General features: G+C 41.3%; 1 protein-coding gene across 2 annotated transcripts; it reads right to left on the reverse strand.

Annotated features, from left to right (window-relative positions):
• Nucleotides 1-1845: 1845 nt before the first annotated feature.
• Nucleotides 1846-24841, reverse strand: mocs1 (molybdenum cofactor synthesis 1). 2 transcript variants are annotated; one of them, XM_037747173.1, is made up of 12 exons: nt 24758-24841; nt 20049-20450; nt 16217-16328; nt 13212-13379; nt 11101-11265; nt 10107-10168; nt 7504-7615; nt 5846-5958; nt 5006-5116; nt 4694-4814; nt 4185-4232; nt 1846-3287 (listed from the first exon to the last, which is right to left on the reverse strand). In XM_037747173.1, exons 2-12 carry the CDS (start codon nt 20256-20258, stop codon nt 2152-2154), a joined length of 2358 nt encoding a protein of 785 aa, XP_037603101.1. In that variant the 5' UTR covers nt 20259-20450; nt 24758-24841; the 3' UTR covers nt 1846-2151. The 2 variants fall into 2 exon arrangements, with proteins under 2 accessions (XP_037603101.1, XP_037603103.1); XM_037747175.1 differs by having other exon boundaries at nt 3149-3287; nt 4170-4232; nt 24758-24837.
• Between the last annotated feature and the right edge of the window lie 2503 nt (nt 24842-27344).

Raw genomic sequence — 27344 nt, forward strand, 5'->3', positions numbered from 1 at the left:
TGGCAAATTTACTGTGCACTGAATTTTCTGTTTACAGTACATGTAACACATTGCTACACAAATACATTTGCTGTAAACACAAATGTGCATATCCTGTTTCTGTGTATACAGCCTACAGTATTGACTTTTCCCAGTAAAATGTTACCTGCTGTTGGGAATGGGAATCTATAAAAGCTCTGTGCGATATACACAATAACCTTCAGTTAGACAAAACTGAACAGACAAAACAGAGATTAGTTTATAAGAAACATTTCCAGGGTTGACTGCCATCATGAAAATATATATATATCATTTATATATTTTGACTAGTACGGCTCACATGATGACAAAACAACTTTTCATTTCGGTGTGGCCAACTTACTGACGCAATAACTCGGTTTTGAAGCATGGATGAGATGAGGTGTTTTGAGTTAGAGTTACTACCTTTTGCAAACATGCAATAGAGTTGTGACAAGTGCACTTACAGTTTAGAGAAGACTGTTTCAAAACAAATGAGCAAAAGCGATTGAGAAAAACTGTAACCAAAACTCAATGATCAACACATTCACAGTGCTGTTAGTTACAGCAATGCAACACAGGCAAGCAGAGGAACATATAGAGTATGAGATACTTCACAGTTAGAGTTGACAAGACACTGACACATACACTCCCTCATTCTAAAAAGGCCATTCATCTTCAAAGTTCATGTAAAAGATAAATACATTCAACATGTGAATATAGCGTTGAGGCCGCCCCCCGGTTCGTTTCCTCCAGGAAGGCTTGTGAATCTAACACTTGAGTGCCCTCTAGTGACGCTTTTGTTCTAGGCTCTTCACTTGGTGTACTTATATATGTCAGATATGTATAACAGGAAATAAACAGCAACATGTTATGACACTGAAATTATTTGCAACGCACTGCGAGTAGGCTCCTGGCGGAGGTTGGCAGGATGGGGGGGTGAACCTATTAAAGCCCCCCCTTCAGTCTATTTTGTCATTTCTATGATATTCTATATTTATTTGAGTCATTTCCTGACTAAGTTGATAAGCAACACTATTTGCCGAAAATTTTTTGACAACTTAATTTTGCGCCCAAAGTTTAAAAAAAAGAAGGTTGTTGCTAAAATGGGAATATGATGTATGACTATAGTAGAAGCTGCAGGTCAACGGTCATCCTCCAAGCTGCAGGCGGACTCATGCTCGTTTGCGTCTGAGCAGCAGCAAACTGATAAATCTGTTTATCTGTCCTTCAGTTTGTCTTTCTAGTTGGTTAGCTAGTTAGCTGTAGTTAGCTAACCCAACTTGTTGCATTAGCTAACTGAGGGTTTTCACTTTGTTTTTAGTTTCCTCCACCTCCTTAGTTTAGTGTGTTTATTTTCACAATGGCATTTGTGTGTGCGGTGAACAGGTGAAATCAACGCAGTAGATTAGTCCGCACGAAATCCCACTGTCAGAATGAACACAACACACTGACTGTCTCTCTCCCTCGCTCTATTCTTTACTGTTTCGTCTCCTCCTGGAGGTAAATTGATGGAAAGCAGCCAATACCAGAGGTTTGCAGGCCTCTTAACAGGTCCGAACGACGGGGAGTGCACAACTTCAGCCCAAGAGAAAAGTCCCGTTAGAGAAATAAACGAATCACAGAGCAGCCCGGTCCGGTGTCGGTGCTGGAGCTGAGGCGAGAACGGCCGGTGTTAGCACCTCCAAAACGTCCCGAAACTCCATTTCAAACGGCGGACCTCGGCAACATGTCTATCCGTCCTCCGGTGCGCCGTGGCCGGCGTGCGGCGGTGCGGCTCCTCGGTGCAGCAGCAGCCAGACGGCCGCCTCGCCAGGAGGAGACGGTGAAGAAGACAGCGAGTGAGAGAGAGTCGGTGTGTTGCGCTAATTCTTGTCTAATTTGTGGTCTGATAAACAGTAAATTCATCGAAGCCGATTTCATCTAGACTGGGTTGAAAAACGATGCAATCTGGTTGCCATGGTAATGAATTACATCCGACTATCAACCACACCCCCGTTCTCTGTTTGAGAAAGAACGTTAACAAAAAAAGCTGACAGGAAGGGGCTTCATGTGTAGATTTGATGTCATTCTGATGGCATAAATTTCAGTTTGTAGAAAAATATGACAATTCTGTTGAAAACTGGTGGTCTTCATGATGCTTACAATTCATTCTCAGTTGTCCTGGGTTGGATTTAATGGTGAGGGAGGAGGTGATGGATGCCGATGAAAGTCCCTCTTTCCGCCCGTCTTGCTGACCAGTTTTACATCTGTAATGACGATGTCGTGGCTCACCGCCTTGCACATGTCATAGATGGTCAGCGCGGCGACGGAAACGGCCGTCAAAGCCTCCATCTCGACTCCCGTCCTGCCTGTGGTACGACACGTGGCCGTGATGACCGCGGCGTTCTGCTGCTCGTCGAGCTCGAAGGCGATAGAGGCGTGGTCTAAGGGGAGCGGGTGGCAGAGCGGGATGAGGGCCGAGGTCTGCTTGGAAGCCATGATGCCGGAGAGCTGCGCCACGGCCAAGGCGTCGCCCTTAGCCAGCTGGTTATCCCGGAGCAGCCGGAAGGCGGCGGGGCCCAGGATGACGGTGGCGCGGGCGGCGGCTGTCCGACGTGTGAGGGCTTTCCCGCCAACGTCCACCATGGTGGCTCGGCCCTGGGCGTCCGTATGCGTCAGCTTGGCTTCAGTGTTGTTGACATTTGTGCCCGACTGTGTTTGACCAGTAACGGATTGTTTGACGCTGGGGTCTTCGCTGGAACTTTGATTGTGGCACAGTCTGACATTGTGAGTTATTTTGGCATTCATTAGTTGTGTGCAAAAAAGAGATGTTCCAGGGATCCTGAGTAAGTGTCTCTTTAAAGCGTTAGGACCCCTGGCTTGTGCGTACCTGAGACAGTCTTCATTAATGTAGCTCATGGCGTTTGTGCGTGCAGTAAAACTTTCAGTCTCAGTGTGACGACTGAGGAGAGTGAGACCGAACTCAGAGGAGTGAAGGGGTGCTGCGCGGTGGAGGCTGTCCGTCGCATTAGGTTCTTCTTCATTGTTGATATGTGACCGAACATGGGTACCTCCACTCTTTAAGGTCCTAGAGCAGCAAACATGGGCTGCCTGTGTTGAAGCAGTGCAGTCTGGAAGGCACAAAAACTCTCTGTTCAGGACTCTCCTGCTGCTGCTGCCTGAGCGGCACGCGTGAGGAGCCGCCGCTGGAGAGAGGGATGTGTCGTTTGTATGATGGGAAACAATGGGGAAAGCTCTCTGGCCGTCTTGTGAATTCGGCAGAGACGAAGGCCTGCGGGATGTGGCGCCTGTTGGAAAAAGAGAACATCAAAACAACAAACGTTCATGTTTAGATGAAGATGCGTTACTCACGGTTCAGATAAAAGTTTGTATTTGCTATGACCCTGTTCAGAGCTGGCATTAACACGCATCCTGGGTGATCCTATCACAAGTGGACAGCTCTAATTGCAGGTGCGAGCGCACTCAAGACACATTGAGATCGATCGCTCAGACCACATTCGGAGGTGGTCTGGGCCATATTAAACCTGTAGTAGGCAGAATATTTTTGGCATCATTGGGCACAAAAATTCCATAATACCCTTTCAGCATATTGTAGTTCAAGTGTTCTGAGAGATAACTAGACTTCTGCACCTCCTCATGGCTCTGTTTTCAGGCTTTAAATGATCTAGCCCATGACGGGGACCCATCACAGGTCATTACAGAGAGACAGCGTTCCTATTGGCTGTTCATTCCACCAAGGCAGCTGTCAATCACTCACAATCCCCGATCAAACAGTCAAATTAGGCAGCGCTTATCAAATATGAATTAATATTCTGTTACTGTAATGCCTATTTCTCGCCTCAAATGCTGCTGTGCTTGGTATTTCCTCAACTGATCTCAACATGACTTTCTCATCTTACAGCTGAACAGTACACTACAAGATGTTTCTGAAAACATTTGAGGTGTGAACAGACGTACTTAGAGCTGTCCACATGTGATCAGATCACTGAGGACGCATGTTAATGGGCGTCCTGGGTGGGCCTATGAGTTCAAATGTAAATGCATCTTGAAGCTGCACAATCAACTGTGAGTAGGTGAATGTAGGAAAGATATGGTGGTACGGCAGCCCATGATGATCATAAAAATCACAAATAGATCATGACTGAGCGGTGGGAGGGATTTGTACGTACAGCCATGTCACCCACCAATGAGGATCATAGGTCTGTTCTTCATCTTGGAGATGGTAAACATTCCTGAGGAGACAAATGGGAAGAGATTACATTCCAGGAGAACAAATGATCTGTGGGTAGACCCCCATTAATGAAGCGTCGCATATAAACTAGGGCTGTCAATTGATTAAATTATTGAATTGTCCATAGTTAATCGCGATTAATCACAAATGAATCGCACATTTTGTATCTGTTCAAAATGTACCTTAAAGGGAGATTTGTGAAGTATTTAATACTCTTATCAATATGGGAGAGGGCAAATACAGTATGCTGCTTTATGAAAATGTATATTTATTATTGGAAATCAATTAACAACACAACACAATAACAAATATTGTCCAGAAACCCTCATAGGTACTGCATTTAGCATAAAAAATATGCTCAAATCAAGCGATGAAAATGCGATTTATCGGTCAACACTATTTATTATCGCTTTAACTTTGACAGCCCTACTATAAACTAACACAAATTGAACACAAGTCTACCTGCATGTTGTTTCTTCTTCCTGCCCACAGCACCTCCGATGATTTGCAGTAGCTCTTCATCCGATGCTCCGGAGCGCAAGACATCTCTCAGAGACACCTCAGAGTTCCCAAACAAGCATACCTGAGAGAAGACAGACAGGAAGAAGTGTAGTGTAAGACGGTCAAAACAGAATCACGGGGGGTTCAAAAACCAAAGACAGAATGAGATAATAAATAGCTAATATGTAAATCTCTTTCAAGTGCACACATATACAGACAGAGACCCCATTAACGGCTCCTAGAGGCCCCAACAAAGAACAACTGTGGCTTTACCTTGAGGCTGCCATCTGCAGTGATACGCAAGCGGTTGCAGGAGCCGCAGAAATGTTCAGACATGGAGGTGATGAAGCCCATCTGGCCTTTGAAGCCTGGCACTTTAAATATCTGTTAAAAGACAGAGAGGAGAGTCAAACAATTATCCCCTTGTAAAATTTCTTAAAAACTGGTTCCAAACCAGTGACAAAGTGCTTCATTTGGCTCCTACAAACAATGTAAGGTGGTCCCGCACATCCAAATCCGTAGTAGGCCGCTGCTGGACCAGCAGAATACAGCAATGAAAAACGTACTGTCAACAATCCCACTTCACACACAAGACACATACCGTTAATCATCCTCACTCAGGTGAAAGGTTTGACATTGAGGGCGTTATATTTTGTAAAACAAAAAATATGATATATATATATATGCTGAAATGTCCCTGTGGCCTCGCATATGTTGGAAAAACAATGAGAGCCCTAAAAACTAGGATCACTGAACACAGGAGTGCCATTCGCAATCATGATGATACAGCGAGTCCAGTAGCGATGCACTTTACTAAAGCCAAACACAACATATCCACCCTCAGATATGTTGGCATTGAGGCTGTAAAATGTCCTCGCAGAGGTGGTGACATCGACTCTCTGAGGACAGAACTATTTTGGATGTATACACTGGGTACTCTCACGCCTAGAGGTCTAAATGAAGACTTCTGTATTTGACCATTTCCGTGATTAGTATTTGTTAGGGGAATATGTATGGACTTGTTTAAATCATCATATTTCATATGATCAGTGTTATGTTCACTGATCAGTACTGTGATATTGATGGAAATATAGTGCAGTTGGAGACACTGACCTTGGCAGTTTCCGTGCCTCCAGTTTGAAGCATTTCCAGGTTGGGCCACTGCTGCTTGATGTGGTCCAGCATCTCCTGGTAACTCACCATCTTCTTAAAGTTCCACTTGTTGCCTGCAGAGAGGAGAAAAGGAAAGTGTAGTCCGGTGTAGGGGGTAGCATAATCACACGCTACGACATCTTTCACCCCATAGGCAATTCAACAACCAGCGACTTATGTGTGTAGTAGCACATCACTCAGTAAGGTTTCAGCAAGCAGAACTGAACAGGCACATAAGAGGAAAAGGAGCATATTAAAATCCTAGAATTTGCAGAAAACCAAGCGGTGCTGAGTGGCCGAGAACATATTATACCATTATGTTATAAAACACTGCAATTGTTTAGTAATACCATTTTATTGGTGTTAGTTCATTCTTAAAGGGATAGTTTGGGTGTCTTGAGGTGAGGTTGTTTGAGGTACTTATAGTCAGTGAACTACAGTAGATGACGGTTGGCACGACCCCAGTTGGGAGAAACAGACAGGAGTACCAGCACGGGAGCAAAGCAATGTACTGCTGTGGACGGGGGACAGCAGCAAAACAGATTTTAGACACCTGAGTGGTTTAAGTGTACGCTATCTTTAGAATATTTTCACAGCCTTACCTTGCTGTCAGACAGCCCTTTCCAATGGGGAACTGAAGCTGATGTATCCATCTATGCTCTATCCAAAGCAACCAGACTCCATTGAAAAAAAAACAACAGTAATTTTACCTCTCAGAACACGGGGGGTTGCTGGTGCACCGCTGCCTCGATCGGTCAGTTTGTTTGTGTTATTGTGTGACTTTCGTGAATCCGAACTAATCAAAGTCTCACAATAAAACAAACAAACTTACCGATCGAGGCAGCGGTGCACCAGCAACCCCCCGTGTTCTGAGAGGTAAAATTACTGGGGTTTTTCAATAGAGTCTGGTCTGAGAGCATAGATAACAGCTTCAGTTCCCCGTCAGAAGCACAGACTGTATAGCTCACGGCAAGGTGGTACAAATATTCTAAACTAGCGTACACTTAAACTGACATTGATTTTTTTAGGTGGCCTTTTTTTTAGACGGACTTGCATTTCTATAGCACCTTTTTAGTCTTCCGACCACTCAAAGTGCTTCACACTATATGTCACCATTCACCCATTCAAACACACATTCATACACTGATGGCAGAGGCTGCCATGCAAGGTGCCAACTTTGCCCATCAGGATCTAATCTAAATACTCATTCACACACCGATGGCTCAGCCTTAGGGAACAATTTGGGGGACACTTTGACATGTGACTGGAAGAGCTGGTAATCGAACCACCGACCTTCCCATTGGTGGATGACCTGCTCAACCTCTGAGCCACAGAGGTATTTGAGACACCCCCAGGTGTCTAGAATCCGTTTTTGCTGCTGCCCCCGTACACAGCAGTACATTGCTTTGCTCCCGTGCTGGTACTCTGGATAAATACCTCATACAACCCCACTTCAAAAAAATCTTAACTATCCATTTATAAGAGTTACCTGAACATTGTATATTAAAAAAATATACAACAGCAGAGCAAGGTCAGTTACAGATGAATGTAATCTGACTCTTCAGATAACAGTTTCAGACCTGTGTAATGATGAGACATTGTGGGAAAGGAGCACTCACCATCGAAGGGCATGTATTCAATGAAGCGCACCTCTAGAGGCTTCTTCTCCGTCAGCGCCACGAAATCTAGCAGCTCATCCTCGTTGAGGCCTCGCATGACCACACAGTTAACCTACAGAGGGCAGCACACAACAACAACAGGCCACTGATCACATGACTGCACATCCGTCTCCTCAGAAGCCTGGGATTTCTTTTTTTTGCTGGACCGCAGAGGGCCAACCCTACAAACACAAAAGTCTGTCACTGACTGAGTGATGAAGTTACACGATTGGTTGGCTGAGTGTTGGAGTTTCCTCATTGGCTGTTTCTCTTTCAAAATGAAAAGGAGGAGAACAGTCCTTTTATGCAAATTAATCCGTCCAGTGCGTCCGGTTCACGGAACTTGGACCAAGCTGTCAAACTTGGCAATCAAATTCTAAAATGAAACAGGATTCAACAGTGGCGTAGCCTATTTCTCACTTAAAATGTTTTCAGCATAAGTAGATTTTGGTGGATTGTTTAGACGGAATAACAGACAGTTTACGAGCAGGCCGCCATGTTGTTTACTGTTTTGAAACGGTGAGCAGAGAACCAGGGACCAATCAGGTGCATTCCACGATAGGGTACGTCGCCGCTTGAACGGCCAGCTGAGTGGAGCAGCGCGTCCCACTAGTGTCCTCGCCTGACCTGGTGGACATGTACCAATGGATTTAACATTATAGAAATGACAAATCGCATAACAATTTAGCCACAAAGTCACAGACTGACCGCACACGGTCCAGACATATACTCGGTTTTGACCGAGTCTTGTTTAAAAGAAGACTGTATCTCCTCCAGAGTGGTGCTGTCTAGTTATATTTAAGATTTGAAAAAAATGTGAAAGTTTAAAACAGCAGCAGTAATCTCACATTTGAGTTTTCTTTCACATCTGAACTATGCCTCTATCAGTCCCTTTTGTCAGTGGCGTTAAGCTAACCAGTTTAACAAAACAACATGCCGTCACCCCTCAGAAGAACTCTTATTTTCTAAGACCAAAATAATGGTTATAGCGTCTTTGCCTTCCCAAAACTCCAGCGACACAGCAGCAGAAACAGCAGATGTCCTTTTTTTTTTTTTTTTTTCTTCACATTGTTTGCATGCAAAGAGCAATGAGGAAACTAGTCACATGGAGCAAATCAGGAAGCAGCGAAGTGATTCTCTAACATTTGTGTGCAAAGTGTCAGGACATGGATGAATTATATTATATTCAGCAATTTTGTTCCAACACTGTGCTGCCACAGCACTTTTTGGCATGAAGTTACAGCCTTGTTCATAAATAGTTGGTCAATGGTCCTTGCAACAGTCATAAATACAACACGGGGAAACTTTCACTGAAAATAGTTCTTGGTCACATTACTTTTTTTTACCTTTTTCTCCTCCCTGGCATCTTTGTCATTCCAAGTATGCTTCAGTAACCCAACGTATCCTCATACGATGGTTTGTATATCTTACGAAACGTTTTTTTTCTAATTTTTCATGCGTTTTCCTAAATGTTCAGCATATTTTTTCAAAATAAACTTGGTTAGGTTTAGGCAACAAAACTACTTAGTTAGGTTTAGGAAAACATCATTGTTTGGGTTAAAACAACTACAGAAGTGGTGTTACTTAAGTACCGAAGTTACATGACAAACAAATCAACGTTGACATCTGGTTTCACACTGGGAAGTCCGATCCACCCATCCACCCAGACCTCCTCCCTACACGGCGTTTGTCGCTCTTTATACTTCTTGGTTCACAATTACGTGGGATACATACAAATTCATTTCGTGGGATATATACGAATTACAGCGCATTACTTTTTGTAGGTATAGATACAAACGGGGTATGAGAACAGCCTGAGTAACCATAGTACTTTGTTTTGCAGTAAACATCCTCCATATTACATCTGTTTTATATGAATGTCACTAAAAACGTAATACGAACAAACATGAAACAGGCACATTGTCAACCAAAGAGATGTTCTTTTTAAAGATAAATTAAGAAAAATATAAAAACAAATAAAATGAATATAGCTGTCAATCGCTGAAAATATTTAAACGCGATTAAATTGCAAATGAATCGCACATTTTTTATCTGTTAAAATGTGGATGATTTGTTAAGTATATAATACTCTTATCAACATGGGAGTGGGCAAATATGCTGCTTTATGCAAATGTATGTTTATTTTTATTATTGGAAATCAATTAACAACACAAAACAATGACAAAAATATTGTCCAGAAACCCTCACAGGTACTGCATTTAACATAAAAAATATGCTCAAATCATAACATGTCAGTGTGCTGACTTGACTATGACTTGCCCCCAAACTGCATGTGATTATCATAAAGTGGGCATGTCTGTAAAGAGGAGACTCGTGGGTACCCATAGAAACCATTCTCATTCACATATCTTGAGGTCAGAGGTCAAGGGACCCCTTGGAAAATGGGTTCGCAACAACTTAAAAATCGCAAGTTGCGTTGAGTGGCTTTGAAATGAATTTGCGTTAACGTGTTAATATTGCGTTAACGTTGACAGCCCTAAACTAAACTTAAACATAGTAAATGTTTCTGGGTAAAAGCATGTTTGAAAAAATGAACAAAATACCTTTACAGGGTTGTAGCCCATTTCAATGGCCTTATCAATGCCCTCCATGACCTTGTGGAACCCTGTAGAAAAAAGAAAAAAGAAATTGATTGAATTTGATGATGAATGAAATGTTTATACTTGGATAACATGTCAACATTTTGCATTTGGCACATTAATCATACCTTGATATTTATTAATTCTGTGCTACCAATTCAAAACTCAAGTAGAGATGGTGTGTGAATAGTGGGAGAGTTTAGGTAGAAATGTATCGAGCCGTACCACAACCGGAGAGCTGAGTGGTGCGTGCGTCTGAAATGTGGGCTGCTTCAACTTCACAACTAAAGTTCAGCTTTACTGCCTTTTAACATCTGACTAAGCCCCTGATTTGCCACAAACCGCTGATATGTAAACATATACAACTAATCTCTCAGCGGCAGCCAGAGCCTTTTAAAAGCAAACTGCCAAGGTCAGACTCATCGTTTCCTTTCATCTGCACAAAACCCACAAATCCGGGCAGACTTACACCGGCTGGTAACCTTCTCTGTAGGAGGAGAGGCCTACGTTTAATCATCTCGAATTCTCATAATCGCAATTACATACGACATGTATTGTGCTTAAAATCCTAAATAAGCTTACTGAAGGCCAAGAGACAAGATTTCTTTCAGGCCATACCACACACCAAATGTCTGCTAAACCTTTAAACATCAGGTGTTATGGAAGAGGACTGGCTCAGAGAACGCTTCTATCCACGTGCCAGTTCTGCCATCGTTCCTTTTTTCTCTCCTTTATTTCCTCATCTCAGTCGGTCCATCTGTTTCTACCTTCTTGAAACCAACCACCCAGAGCTCTGCCCTGCTGTCATCTCCACTCTGTGTGTGTGTCAAAGGCTCCTTCCCACTACAACAGCCACATATACACAGTATTGATTTAGGCCAATCCTCAACTTGTGGTTTTGGACAGACCTTCCTTTCAGTCTTGCGTCTGACATTATGGGTCAATTACTTCTCTGTACCTTTCCGCCTGACAATGAACTCAAATTTGGCAGGGACCAGTGTATCCAGGCTGATGTTAATCAGGTCAAGGCCAGCATCTTTCAGCTTGGGCAGAAGCCGAGCCAAGTTCATGCCGTTGGTTGTCACTGCGATGGTTTTCAGGCCCTCCAGCTTCCTCAGTTCTTCTGTAGAGGGAGAGCGAACATGGGAACAAGGAAGAGAAAGAAAGGAGGGTGAGAGTGAGTCAGAGAGAGAAAACTGTGGCGATAAATACCAGGGCTGTGAAAAAAGAAATCGATTCATTTATGCATCATGATTTTTTTTAATTTTTTTTTACGATTTGGATATTGATTTTTTTAATGCCAGATTCAATATATTTATATCATTTGAGTCTATGTGGAGGTAGAAGGAAATTAACGCTTTTATTGTTGTAATCTGAGTAACGTGGCGTCATATCTGTTCCGTATCCGTCAACCAAAACAAACCGCAACCGGCCGCAGTGAACCGAAATGCGCAAGTAGAAAATGGCGGAGATCCGCGGGGATACGACCTGCACCCTCACATTTTAAATCAACAGTGGTAAACACTACACATACAGTAAAGTACGGAAACACTTTGGGTTTCACACTTTGCCAGGAAAAGCAGAGCAGAGCAGAGCTCTGTCAGGGACAGGAAACGTTATCGTATTGCGGTAACCGGCTTTCAAGCCAGCCGTCACTCTCATCTCCGTGGTCAAATTCGGCCGACGCCACAACTGTAGAGCACCCATATACTGACATTTATGTTAAATGCATTCAAACGGCCCCGACGGAGCTGTCCATGGATGTATAAAGAGAACGGAGCTGACGGGAGAGATACCAACAGACGAAGCCAAGTTGGCTTTTACAGCCAATATATCCATTATTACAGCCGCATACAGCTAGCAGGGCGGTGCAGTCCCGTGGGGTCCCGTGGGTCTGATGCACGTTCATTACGCCGAGGAAAATAACTTTGGATTTGGCTTTTAGTTCATTTTACAACTTTTGGTACATAATGATTTAAATGAGGGCTATTTAAGTGTTCGTACTGGGAATACTGGGATTTACCTCAAATTATCCTCTGATTTACAGACGTCTCTTTAGACATCCACGGCCACAGACTCATTGGTGTTCGGCGCTGTTGTCAAAAAAGCACCAGAATTTAGTCTCTTTGCTTGTATATTCTGGTTTGGTTGGAGATTTGTGTGCATTATGCTAGTAGCAGTTAATGTAGCCTCGGGCTGCCAGCCTCAAGCAGAGATGAGCAGCGGGCTACAGAAGTCTGGTACAAACACAGCAGGTCAATTCTGGTTACTGTTTCCACTTGATGCAAATTATTCACTTCAGTAAACTCCAGTAAACAGGGTCATGTGAGGTCACAGTGGGAGCTTGTCACACGACACAGAGATAATTGCTGCTGTTTAGGGGGGGCTGTTGGCAGCCCATGATCTGATCCTCTTTCTGCACAGACATTACCCACTGGTCACACCGCATTGCTTTGTTCATCCATGTCATGCTTTAATGTTGCTCGAAACTCGCACTATTGTCAGTGTGAAGCTGAAACGGTTCATGTACAAATCGGGCTGTAAAATTACAATGAAGTAATGTGTCAGTAGACTAAGCACATAGCAGTGGTGTAACAAATCATTTTCCCTTCCGCGAATACTTCTTAAGCTGAAGGCATGCATGGAGAACCTGTCCTGATCCTCTCTTAGAGAAACTTCAGTCTAGTCAACAGGGTTAGAACATGAATCACTGATAGCCTTGGATACCAAACGCTGAATAATATCTCTGAAAAGACTGTCACTTTCCACTTTTCTATCTACTTAGTCATATGGTAAACCGCATAAAACAGTTTGTGTTCGCCACAAGTCAGTTATAAGTGTTGAAACAACTCAAAACAGCTTTCTATGTTCTGGCTTTATGATTTCAAAAAAGAAAACCACAATCTTAAGAAACAGTGGTCACAGCCGTGTTTCTAAATAAATGATGGTGAATTACTGCGACAGACAAGCAGACTACCAGAAGCATGGAGGATAACACAACTTAATACACCTCGACACCAGCCGAAATAAACAGCCACTATTAACTCAAACGTTTCACTCGTTCCTTACCGATGATATTCAGCACGTCAGGTCTGATGAGGGGCTCTCCTCCGGTGAGGCGGATCTTTTCCACCCCCTCGTGGACGAAGAGCCGAGCCACGGTCAGTATCTCCGAGGTGGACAGCAGCTGGCCCCGCGGTGTGAGCTTCACGCCCTCCTCGGGCATGCAGTACTGACCTGAAAATGGGAAGACGGTAAAATGGTATAAATAAGATACCGAAGATGCTTTTATCCTACATTATCACAAGTTACACATATTTTTCCAATAAGTGGGGCTCTGGTGGGAATTGAAAGTGCTACACAGGTGGATCTACTTATTTTATAAGCTTATAATATAATACTATTATTATTAGGAGTGGGAAAAAAATGGATTCACCTATGTATCGCAATTTTTTTTTTTTTTTTTTACTGAGGAAGAAGGAAGTTAGCGCTTTCATTGTTCTAGTCAGAGTAACGTGATTGTTCCGTATCCTTCACCAAAACAAAGCGCAGCTGACCACAGCGAGCCAAAACACGAAAGTAGAAAACGGTGGAGGGTCCTAACAAGTGCGTATGTGCATGCGGAACCGTCGGAAAGCATGAATAAGAGGAATCAACAGACACAGAGGCATGAGATGCCAAGGGATCAGACAACTACGGCTCTCTATTCCCATCACTAGCGTTTTCCCTGCGGATGTCCGGATGATTTCACCCACCACTGCCAACAATTTACCCGCATTTGGCGAGTGGCGTGTGCTAAGTTCAGACCCTGGTCATGATGTTTGGAATTGGCAGTCTTGTCAACAAACATCCCATTGCTGAAACATCTTCCCCACCGATTCCAGATGCTACAGCTGACCCTGACCTCTACAAGGGAGGGAAAATTGTGTTCCCCATCAGTAAGAGTTGTGGTGGTGGTGGTGGTGGTAATAGTGGCAGCAGTCCCCTTGAGAAAAAGGCAGTTTCTAGAGAAGTACGGAATGAAATGAGGAAGGCCAAACAAAAGTATAAGGAGAAAATTGAAGCACAATATAGCAGTGGAGGCCTTAGAGCAGCCTGGTAAGGTATCAAGAATATGGCCTCCATTAACCAATACACTGAGACCAAAAAATCCATTAGTGTAAATGGAGTGGATAACTCTGATTTGCCCAACACTTTCAACTCCTTTTTCTCCCGCTTTGAAAGGTCTGACTTCAGTGAAAATGTCTCTTCATGTAGAAAATCCCTCGAACCTCTAAATGAAATTGTGATTTCTCAGGAATGTGTCACAGCCTTATTTAAGACGGCTAAGCTTAGGAAAGCTGCTGGTCCCGACGTCATCAGCGGTGCGTACTCTGCATTATTGTGCCGACCAGCTCAGCAGGCTTTTCACCAGACTCTTCTAAATTTGTGCTGATCTTGTGAAATCCAAAAACTCCAAGGAACTAAGTGAGTTCAGACCTGTGGCACTTACATCACTTGTGATGAAAAATTTGTAGAAGATTTTAAAGGATATTATTGTGTCTTCTATTAATGGAAAACTCGATCCCTTGCAATTTGCTTATCAGCCTGACAAAGGCGTGGAGGACACTAAACTTTTTATACTGGACACTGTGTATAAGCATCTAGAAAAACCTGGAGCTCATGCAAGACCTCTGCTTTTAACAAAATGCAGCCTCACATCCTGATTGAGAGACTTGCCTCTCATTTTAATCTCCCAGACCAGCTTCTCATGCTGATTTTAAATGTTCTTACTGTGAGGGTCCAGCAGATTTTCGTGAATGGACAAATGTCCAAGATGTCCGTACCAAACACAGGTTTACCTCAGGGGTGTGTGGTGTTGTCACCCCTCCTATTTATCATGTACACCGACAGCTGCAGGTCTTCTCAGGAGAACAGGCTTCTTGTTAAGGTTTCTGATGACACTGTCCTCTTATCTCTACTTCAAGGCTCAGAGTCTGATCATGGTCCTGCATTCCATGAGTTTGTTAAATTTTGTGATGAGAATTATCTTGACCTCAATGTTTCCAAAACTAAGGAAATGATCGTTGACTTCGGACACAATACTGAACACAAGGTTAGTGTCATACACGGTGAAGATGTTCAGATTGTGGAGTCGTATAAATACCTTGGAACTGTGTTGGATTGTAAACTTTAAAGTTTCGTATTAATACGGAGTCAAACGAGGTCAACAGAGAATCTATTTGTTGAGGAAGCTGAATTCTTTTAATGTCAGCGAGAGGATCTTAAAGGCATGGTTGACGATGTTTTCCAGTATACACCATTTGTTGTATTGGTTGAAATGGTATTTACACCCCGACAGCGATCCATTACTTATGAACTCTAAAAAAGGACCGGAAAAGAGCCGTCATCTGTAGCTGCTGTAATCCTGTAAAAACGTCTACCAATCACTGCCTCGAGGTCCGCTTGGAAAGAACCAATCGGATGCCTCCCTGCCTCCCTGCTCGTACTTTTAGATTACTGGAGTCCAAAAAAGAGACTTGTGTACCCTCTGGGAGAATCAAGTGGTAAAGAAGGCAAAGAATATTATCAGCCAACCTCTTCATGTTCTATCTCATGAGTTCTCATTGATGCCTCCAGGCCGCCGTTATCAGGCACCTCTGAGGAGAACTAACCGTTACTCCAAATGTTTTATTCCTTCTGCTATCAGGTTATTAAACTCAGATGGTAGTCATTTTCAGTGAGATTTTTAATGACAGTTCCCTTACATGATAAATCATGTAACAATGTCTATTTATGATCTATTCATTTTCTCTTTTTATCTATTTAATTGCTATTTATTATATTTTATTAACTTATCTTCTGTCGTTCACCGACCTCTGTTTGTCTGTTTTACTGATCTGTGCTTGACATAACATTTTGGATGTTGTCTGTGTGTTTGTGATGGGATAAGCTGTAAATGAATTGCCCTTATTGGGATCGATAAAGTTGTCTGAATCTGAATCAGTTGTGTTTTCTTCAAGTAGCTGGATAAGCACCGGGGAAAATAAACCAAAGGACATCTTTAATGTGGCAAAGTGGGAACCTCTACTCACAGCGCAGGTTGCATTTCTCAGTCAGAGAGATGCGCAGGTAGCTGTGTCTTCGTCCAAAGTTGTCAGTCAAGAACGCTGAAAAGGGTAGTATGCTGTCATCCCTGAGCGTCTCCTGGGGATAAAGACAACAGGACAATGGCACTGTGGAAGTGATCTGTCACATAGAAATAGCTGATGATGAGGGTACACTAGCACTGCCATGTCTTGTTTCGCAATACTATTTTGCATCAAACACAAGATTTATTTCTGTTAACATACCGGTACATTTCTTTTATCCTTATTCATGTCTTGTCGAAAAATATTGGTGTCTTAGTATTTCAGGAACATGTGATAATCCTGAGCTGGCTAAAAAGTATCAACCAACGCAGTCTCACTGCAGTTCATGAAATAGTCACAAAAATGTAATCTATTTGATTTGTGTACATATAAATTTCGCACGACTTTCAAATTCGTATTTTCATGTGTTTTCCTACGAATGTCCAGCAACATGTCAATTTCCGTTCCAGTCTTTTCAAAATAAAACTTCTTAGTCAGGTTTAGGAAAAGATCAACTTGGTTAGGCTTAGGCAACAAAACTACTTAGTAAGGTTTAGGAAAAAAAATCACGGTTTGGGTTAAAATAACACTGGAAATGGTGAAACTTAAGTACGGAAGTTACGTGACAACACTACTTAGTCAGCTTTAGGAAAAGATCGAGGTTTGGGTTAAAATAACTCCGGAAATGCTGTAACTTAAGTAGGGAAGTTGCGTGACAAATAAATCAACTTTGACTTGTGGTTTCACACAGGACACGAACACTGGTCTCCTGGGCAGAAGTCCTGTGTTTTTTTACCCAAAAAAACACCCTGACCTCCTCCCTACATCCTCTTCATACTTCCTGGTTCACAATTTTGTGGATTACATACAAATAGATTTTACGATGACTATCACAAAAAGAATGTGAAATTCGTGTCTATGTACACAAATCTATACAATAAATTTTGTGAATGTTTCACAAACTGCTGTGCGACTGGGCTGTACCAACACACAGGGAGTTGCCCATGTCTTTGTAAACGGTTCATGACCTTTGACTGTCAACAGTGGGCTACTGTTGTGTCACAAGTTATCAGCATAAAGCATGTTACTAAGCGGTAGGTTAAACGTCACAAACACAGGACCCAGCCAGATACTGAATATTTATGCATCCCCATTTCTTTCTGTGTAGAGACACAACAGTATTCTGAGGCCAATAGTTTAACTCCATGGGTCCTCTGGATATCATTCCAAAGGGCCCAAAAATCCCTTCAACAACAGCCATCTTTACTTCCCAGAAAGACCCATAAAATGCTTTAAAATATATTCTCCTAGTTCACTCACCCTGACACTGATGGTACAAATCTCTGCCAGGAAGACAGACAAAGCAACTAGCTGATAATGATGTGTCGGATGCGAAAGAGCCGGCTCAAAGAGCCGACTCTTTTAAGTGGACGATAAGAGCCGGCTTCCGTCCGAGAGTCGTTTTTTTTTTTTCTTTATTAATTCAAGGCGGAATGATAGGACAATCTTCTCCGCGCCACAGGCACTCCATGCACTGACTGTGACTGAATGTTGCGTTAATGACGTCCGTGCGACCAATCAGATGATGACAGACAAGGATCATACCATCAAGCAGGGAGGGGCGGGGGTGCACGGTGCGCTGACGGTCTACAGGTACAGAGCAGGTGGAAGAGGAGGAGAGAAAGAGAGAGAGGAGTGCGTTTCGCGAATAGCAGACAAGATGAGTGACAGTCGGAAACGAAGCAGCATGTAAAGTTATGGTATTCTGGAAATTATAAGGTTTGGTATAATTATATTGAACAATTTAAGTGATATATGTGCACACATACTAATCATAGGTCAAAACAGCGCTAAATTTGGCTATGTATTATAATATTCAGAAGTGGTACAATGAAGAGCCGTTTGGGAGCCGAAAGAGCCGGCTCTTCTTGGTGAGCTGAGCCAAATGATCTGGCTCACTAAAAAAGAGCCTGAATTCCCATCACTACTAGCTGAACAATGAACTTCAAACTGCAAAAGGCTGTCTGTTATCTGCCTGAATGTAAATGAATAACGTCCTCAGGTTAAGCTGGGGCTCAAATTATGCTCAGCCATGCAAGAAATATGCAACTAACTTAGTTAAACTGGTGTAAAAAAAAAAAACATTCTAGCAAACCATTTTACACCACTGTCGTAATAAACTTATTTTGAATGTGTCTAAAACAACCAGTGTTGTAATAGGAACAAACTACTCTTTATGTTGAAAACCAAAGCATGATCTCCATAAAAATAACATGTTAATAAAGCAGGTAGAAGAAGACAAACTTTCGGAGTTATCACAGAAAGTGATTTATCATGGGATAAACACATACAGAGAATGGTAACTAAAATGGGAAACAGTTTATCTGTAATTAAGAGATGTGCAAAATATCTGACACATTTAAACAAGTAATTCAAGCTTTGGTTTTATCTCATCTGGATTATTGCTCAGCAGTTTGGTCCAATACTTCATCAGGTAATATAAGAAAACTGCAACTGGTCCAGGATAAAGCGGCACGTATAGCTCTGTCTTGTGGGTGGAGAACAAATGTTCTTAAAATGCATAAATGTCTCTCTTGGTTTGAAGTGAGAAATAGACTGCTGCATTCATTGATGGTTTTCATTAAGAATGTCATAACAACAAAGACTCCATTTATTTTTTATAAAAAGCTATCCTTTAGTACAGATACACACAATTATTCCACAAGGCATGCTGCTGCAGCAGGTTGTTTTACTTTACCAAGATCCAAAACCAAATCAGGTCAAAGTACAGCAATATACAGAGCAATGCAAGAACGGAATTCACTCCCAAATCATATTACACAACGAAATACTATATATGGTTTTAAAAAAAACACTAAAAGAGCAAAGAAGAAACTTTAGTAATTCATAAGTATTCTTGGGTGTGTAAGGGTATTATGGGCATTCCATGTTAAATGATGATATGTATCTGTTAGATTTTGATAGATTCAGTCAGTGCCTTTCTATTTTCTTTGTGTTTTTTTTTTTTACATGTATTACGATGTGTTATGTAAGTGTATCATGATGAGTAGTGTGAATGTGTATTTTTGTATTGTCACCATGTAAACTATGTGGACCCCAGGAAGAATAGTTGCTGCTATGCAAAAGCGAATGGGGATCTAAATAAATGGACTGTAATGCTGTGCAATATGCTGCCTTCCACTGGGTAAGTGTCTGAAATATATTCATTTTTTAAAATATTTTTTATGAGAGTTACAAGTTCTTTTAACATGGTCATGGAGCATATATATATACTGGATATTTGTATTGTGGGGGTATCGTTCCTATGCAGAGGGTAGTTTAGTTTATTTATTGACTACACTGAGGGCGTTTTATATTTTAATAATTTATTTATTTATTGTGTTGAGTTGAATGTGCTACTTATTTTGTACTGTAATTACCTTGTGCCTTTTCTACCTTTTTTTTTTCTTTTCTTAAAGCTGACTCTGTAAACTGATCAGAATTCACATGAACTTATTATAGGTGCAAATAGCAAATAAAACTCTTGAATCTTGAATAAACAAATAAACAAACTGTCTTAACGTCAGTCATTAACTTGTTGGTTTAATGTTTAGTTAGCTAGTTGAGCCTTTATTGGGCCTTTAACTGGACAGAGGTTGTGGCTACATTATAAACTGACACAACTTGTCACCTAACATGCATTTAGTCATTATAACTAACATTATCTAATAACTCCAACCAGCCTGAGATTAGACAGTGAAAACCTGTAGTAGAGCTTGCAGTCAGTGTTAGTTACCTGTGTTGACCTGGTTTTCAGAGGTGAGGTGAAGTTGGCAGCAGATGAAGTCGAGTCTCCAAGTTCAAGCTGGTTTTCTTTCTGCGTAGCACCGGAATACAGCCGCTGGATGTTCCCGTTAACGCACCGGACCAACAGTTTCCTGACTTGCGTTAAACAGGGCTGTCTGTCAAACAAGCGGCAGCACATGCTAGCAGCGTGTGTAGCCATGGTGTTGTCTTCTGACAGCTCTGAGGTTGTTTGCTCTTCTTGGTATCAGATTCAGCTCCTCTCTCTGCAGTAAAACAGTAACCGGACGGGAGTAGCAGGGGCGGGGTCAGGTCAGCCAATCGGAGCCAACTTCCGCAAGGGCTGGTGCACCCTGGGTAGTGTAGTCTGTGGGGGACATTATCTCTTCTAAGGCTTTATGAAAGAGTCTGGAATCAGTCAAATAATACACATTTTAGTGTGTTTTTTTCAGTGCAATGCTTGATAAATATATACATGGTGTTATTACCCATCTTGACATAAAAATAATTTTTAAATAATGTGACTTAAAGGGACTGTATGTAACTTCTTACACGTATAAATCAATCCGTGTCCCATGTGCGCTCGCATATGCGCGCTCGCATGTGTGGCTACGCTGTTCAGACAAGACTCCAACACAAACTATACAGAAGCACCAAAACCGCAAAGTTATATCTAGTGAAGCCCGTCTTGCAAAACAGTGTTGGCTGCGGTCGGAGGACGCGGAGGAGACCGTAGCTTTGGTCTCCAGGACCGGAGTCTCTGCTGTACTCTGCTCCTCTGCTCCTCTGCCTGCCTGCCTTCACTCACAGCTCGCTCCACCTCACGCGCATGCGCGCACACTACACACTGCAGTGGAGTTAGTTTAGCTCTGAGAATATCTAGTGAATGTACGTTTGTGCAGAAAAAACTGCTGCAGCTCCTCCAGACCAACAGAGGTTTCCCGTGTCTTGTGAAGTGACGGGGCTCCGCAGAGAAAAAACTTTATCGTCTCTGACCGGTTGCCAGTGTCTTCCACCCGGTCCAGTGGCTGATGCAGGAAAAGCCAACACTAGAATCAACATTGATTCATGGAGGGACCTTCGTCTGGTCAGCTAACATTACTGCCAAGCAGGTGAAATATAGAGTCATATTGTGGTTTTAGCTGACGTGTGTCGCCTCACTGTTTTGAGCGATGCTTGTTCATGTCTATTCAGAGCGAGCGCGACGCTGACTTTCGTTGACTTAACGGCCACAGGTGTCGCTGTTAACAAGCATTTCTGAATCTTACAAACAGTCCCTTTAATTAAAATATATGAAGCATTTTATGGGCCGAAACACCACTTTCTTCTCAATATTGAGATATGTAAAAAGAGTGTAATGGCAATTTTCATATCTGCAGTTTAACACTGTACCTTTAGATAATCTCAGGGCCTCACATGTTCATCTTTGTCACCATAGGACAGTGACCTGACATTTTAGTTCTCTGTAACTGCAAACAACAGATTGCTGAAATACTTGTTATGTCTTGTGATGCTCTGTTGTCTGCTGTGTGCTGACGCATTGATACACTTTCTATCCTTCTCTTCCTTTCTTCTTTGCACTTATCTTCATGTTATGCTTTAAATGTATAAATACTGACTACTCTTTGTATTCGGGGCTCACTTGCCACAGTCCACAACAGGTGGCTGTGCTCGTGAGTCCATCTGCAGTCCATCTGCAGATGTTTTAGTTATTAATGTATGCCTTTTTATTAAATTCACTGAAAGACAAGTTGTTACGTTGGTTTGTGTCTTGTTTTAACAGAAACTGCCACCACAAGAGCTAATTCAATTATAATATGACATTTCAAATGGAATTGTTTCATATACTTTACTCCATATAAAAGTGATTTATTTGTTTACAAATCATTTTTTTCATCTAAATGCACCTGTCCCACTCTTCTGAGTCTTTACCGCGACACTGAAGAAATGCCATAGTAAATGTTTTATTCAAAGCCAAACAAATCTAGTTTCTATGGAAACAGAAGTTATTAGGTGAGCATATTGATGACAGGTTGGGCCGCCCACATAGATCCCTCAAGATAAAGAAAAACAAGGTTAAGATCACCTTTTCTACTGAAATATTTATTGTGTGTCCTTACCATACCGCTTAGTAATTGTGTATTTTGAACTACATTCAAAAAATAACTCACTATTATATTACACATTAAAATGTGTTTTATTCGACTGATTCCACACTCTTTCATAAAGCCTCTGAAGAGATAATGTCTCCGCGGACTACACTAAACATAAATCCAAAATGTCATTACTGGGTGTTGCAGAAGCACCCATATACTGTAGCTATAGGCCTACAGCAATGTTTGGTATGTACACACAGTGCACTTAATCACACCATATTCAGAATGCAGGTATCATTAAAACATAAAAGCATAGTTGGATAAGTTGTCATAGAGCACAATAGAAATATTCTTTGTCTAGGTGTGTTACTGCTGATCAGGGCAGGGAAAAGATCCATCTACTGTTACCGATGGTTTCGTCACACACATGGAACTTTAGAAATAATACGTGTAATATGTGGGGTTTTTTTTCCCAGAGCCCAGTTTGTACCTTGTACTATTTGCCCAAAGACAAACACTTGAAGATGTGATCCTTATATCACGTAACCTAAATTTCATACTTGGGTCACGTGATAACAACTAAACCGTCTCCATGACAACAGAGCAAACTCCATTCACTGATAAAGGTAAAACGGTAGAATATTTCCAGTAGGAATATCTAGTGCTGAGAATTGACATTTTCTAGTATTTTTTAGATGGTTATTTTGTAGATTCTTTGAGATGGAATTTAGGTGTACTTGAGCACCCCTAAAAAGAGTCTCAAAAATTGTCACTGACCCACTCCTATATCAAAATAAATATCAGATCAGGCGTGGAATCATAGGTAGGCTAATATTAAAGAGATCAAGACCAAAATACAAACATGACTGGTAAAGCCCTTCTTTTGACTGAGGAGCCCTGAGAACTGAGAAATGCTTTTAACAGTCCCTTCGATCAGAAGTTCTTGCTCTTGTGTAGTGTCTCCACTAGATGGCAGTACAATCTTGATTTTTTTTTTTAAGCATTTACAGGAGAAACACACTGGCTGGTTTATGGTTTTGTTATTGGGGTAATCTTTAGGAAGAACTCTCAGCACAATCAGCATATCTCATATATACAGTATTAAGATAGATAATGATGTGTAAAATAAACATTAAATGGAGGAGGGTGTCAAAGTGAATGTTCTGGCTGTGAAATGCCTGCATGGCAAAGCATTTTGGCAGTAATTTCATGCTCCTAAAGACAATCCAGTCCATATTTGTGAAACATATCAACTCTCTCCCAAAGCTATAAATAGGAGAACCAAGTGCTGGATCTGCAGGGTGTTTCTGTTTCCTGATGAGGGGTATTGTATTTTAATCAACACACCTCACTTAGACTGAAAAGCAGTTTGTCTGTAGTTTATGTTTTTACAGTAGCCCTGCTAAAAAATTATATAAAAAAAAATCTCTATTTCTCTAATGTGTACTTTGTGTAAATCAACTTTATTTACATCTGCACCACAGTTAAACCTGCAGTAGATAGAATATTTTTGGCATCATTGGGCAAAAATTCCATAATAACCTTTCAGCATATTGTAATTCAAGTGATGTGAGAGAAAACTAGACTTCTGCACCTCCTCATGGCTCTGTTTTCAGGCTTTAGAAAATCTAGCCTGTGACGGGAGACTTTGGCCAATCACAGGTCATTTCAGAGAGAGAGCGTTCCTATTGAACGTTCCTATTGGCTGTGCTCCCGCAGGTGGGCGGTGCTTGGTATTTCTACCTGATCTCAACATGTCTGCCGGGTCACAAACTTTCTCATTTTACAGCTAAACAGTACACTACAAGATGTTTCTGAAAACATTTGAGGAGAAAAATAGTCATTACAGTAACAGAATATTGATTCATATTTGATCAGCGCTACCTAGTTTGACCGTTTGGTCGGAGTTTGCGAATGATTGACAGCTGCTCAGAGACGGCAAGGCTCCAGATCAGCTCTGATTGGTTGTTTTCCTCCGGTCTGTGAAATCTTGCAGATGCCATTAGGAGCACCGGAGGACACAGATACACATGATTTTTTTCAGATTACCTGTCTCATGCACTACTGTCAGGGTATAGTGGCCGTTTTATGAAAATAACTATTTTTAATATTTGCTCCATTTCTACCCACTGCTGCTTTAAGTGTGAAAATACACTCTGAGCTCATAAAACCCAGTTATAAACAGAGTGTTGTTTGTCTGCTGTATACCATGCAAAAATAATCAGCAAAATCAAATATGTACCAGAAATAGATGATCTGCAGGAATCCTATTTTACTGAAATCATGTGCAGTGAGACGAGATGTGCTCATGAGCGAGAACAAAACCCATTTATCTGTGTTCACATCGTTGTACCAGTGATTTCCCTTTCTCTCAACAGTGAGGTTAACCACATTCTGACTAACTCAGTGCACAATGGCAACGAATGAAGGTGATTTTGTTGAGGAATCATTCAGAAGTTAATGGGGGCCAGAGAGCTCCAGCAGTGGGTGGCAGAGGGCCTTCACAAGTCACAGGGCTTCTCTGGCGCTGAACAATGAACCAACATATGATTCCATGCATCATCACATCTCTACAATAACTGATTTATCGTCACTGCACACATACCCTCAGTCTGGAATCCATTCTTCATTTTCTGTCATTTCATACAGCTCAGATAAGATGATTGTCGAAATGGACAAAATGGGCATGCTGCTGTGTTTCAACATGTCAAAAACAATCTCTGTGTGTGTGCTGACTGGAGTGTTTCTGATTTAAGGCAAAGAATTCAAAAATTCAAACTCAAGATTCTCAGAATTACATTTCATTAAAGGTGCTCTTTACAATATCCAGAGCATTAAAGCAGCAGAAGGCAAGATTGGGGCAATTATGATAAAAAAAAGTTATTCTTATAAAAAGGTCACTATATCCTGACAGTAGTGCATGAGGCAGGTAATCTGAAAAAAAAATAATGTGCCTCTGTGTCCCCCAGTGTCCTTCGGTGCTCCTAATGGCATCTGCAAGATTTTACAGACCGGAGGAAAACAACCAATCAGAGCCGAGCTGGAGCCTTGCCATCTCTGAGCCGGCTATCAATCACTCGCAAACTCTGATCAAATGGTCAAACTAGGCAGCGCTGATCAAATATGAATCAATATTCTGTTACTGTAAAGCCTATTTCTCTCCTCAAATGTTCTCGGAAACATCTTATAGTGTACTGTTTAGCTGTAAAATTAGAAAGTTTGTGACCCAGCAGCCATGTTGAGATAAGTTGAAGAAATACCAAGCACCGCCCACCAGCTGGAGCAAACTTTCTCATTTTACAGCTGAACTGTACACTACAAGGTGTTTCTCTTTTTAAATACATAAATATATACATACATTTAAAAAGAAATATAAATTAAATAAAAAATAAATGCAAAATAAATACATAAATAAAAAGTCCATCCATCTTCAACCGCTTATCCGGGATCGGGTCGCGGGGGCAACAGCTCCAGCAGGGGACCCCAAACTTCCCTTTCCCGGGCCACAAATAAAAAGTAAATGCAAAAAATTAATAAATAAATTTAAAAATTAACAAAAATAAATACAGAAATAAATAAAAAGGAAAATTAAACAGGAGAATTAATACAAAGATAAATAAATAAAGAAGCAAATTAAAACAGAAATATCCTTTTATGTCACAGTTTATCAATGAATTAATGGCTACATTTATTTTTAATATTATATTTGCTACATTTAATGACATTTATTTATTAATTGAGTAATTTTTTTATTTATTCATTTTTTTTTATTACTTTGGCAGGTTCCATCCTCCACACGGGACTGATTCAGCATTGCATCTGTAAAATAACCCCATAAACTAAATTTAAAACATTTTTGCATATTGCCTCACCGATCTTACTGAAATGCTTCCTTTTTTCTGTATGAAGGATTCACTTCAGCACTAATGTATCAATACATTGAAAAACAAATAGACCTGAATACTGAGATACCAAGCAATGATAAATACACTCAAAGCTAAAATATGTTTTTTCATTTTTCAATAATCAATTGAATCAATTTTGTAAAGATTTTTTTAAATGAATACAGACTTTGTTTTACATCCTCAACACTGCTTTGTGATGAAGAAAAAAATGCAGTGCTTTGTAACAATTGATGTACTTTGTGTAGTTAGATACAGTAGATTATTGATCATGAATGTTACCGACTCGTTATCGATCGGCTTCTGTTTCCATGTTGCACTGCAAAGCACATTCCTTAAGCGGTATCAACGATGGCTTAGTATATTACCATCAACACTCTCCTTTTAGGACCTAAAACACATCCAGCTCCACTGAGCGCTTCAGCTGGGCAGAGGAGCATGAAATCGCAGCCAGCCAAGAATTCTGTTAAACGTGCTGATTTCTTCAGTCCACGTGAATCTCATGACATTTTACCTTGCTTTTTTCATTTTATTGTATGTTACTTCTAACACTTTCTCCATCTGACTGGGCACCCTGCATGCTTTATCTTTTTGTCTCTGCATATCTATCAGTTGTCAGCCTTGTGATAGCAGCGCTCAGGACAGCTGATGTTGATATGAGCTCACGTCACCATGCCTTAGCAATCGCATTGAAATGCAGGTTTTACACACTGCATTTAAAAGGTGTGCAGAGGTTTTTAACAGCCCCATGACAACTGCATCTGTGTATTTATTAGAGACAACATAACTTAAAGGAACAGTGTGTAGCATTTAGGGGGCTCTATGGGCAGAAATGGAATATAATATTAATTAAAAAGTATGTTTTCTTTATTGTATAATCACCTGAAAATATGAATCGTTGTATATTTGTTACGTTACGCCATGTTTCTACAGTAGCCCAGAACGGACAAACCAAACACTGGCTCTAGAGGGTCATAGTTCTCCTACATGCTTGGCACACGGGAGAAGTTTCAGTTGGTTGTAATTTGCAACCTCACCACTAGATGCCACCAAACCGTTGATGCCGTCCTACACACTGCACCTTTAAAAGAATACAATTGAAGGCTTGAGGCTTAAAGGTGACAGTTCACCAACAAATCAAAAATACATATTTTTCCTCTTACCTGTAGTGCTATTTATCAATCTAGATAATTTTGGAGTGAGTTGTCGAATGTTGAAGATATCGGTCGTAGAGATGTCTGCCTCCTCTCCAACATAATGGAACTAGATGGTGCTCAAAGTGCCAAACAA

This window comes from Sebastes umbrosus, chromosome 16 (assembly GCF_015220745.1).
Source record: "Sebastes umbrosus isolate fSebUmb1 chromosome 16, fSebUmb1.pri, whole genome shotgun sequence".
Lineage (NCBI taxonomy): Eukaryota > Metazoa > Chordata > Actinopteri > Perciformes > Sebastidae > Sebastes > Sebastes umbrosus.

Coding starts and splice junctions, on each gene's coding strand:
- mocs1 (XM_037747173.1), bottom strand. CDS start 20,258: ATGGCTACACACGCTGCTAGCATGTGCTGCCGCTTGTTTGACAGACAG. Junction 10,169..11,100: donor GTTCATTGTCAGGCGGAAAG/GTACAGAGAAGT, acceptor TTTTTTCTACAG/GGTTCCACAAGGTCATGGAG. Junction 7,616..10,106: donor TGGGCTACAACCCTGTAAAG/GTATTTTGTTCA, acceptor TGCCCTCTGTAG/GTTAACTGTGTGGTCATGCG.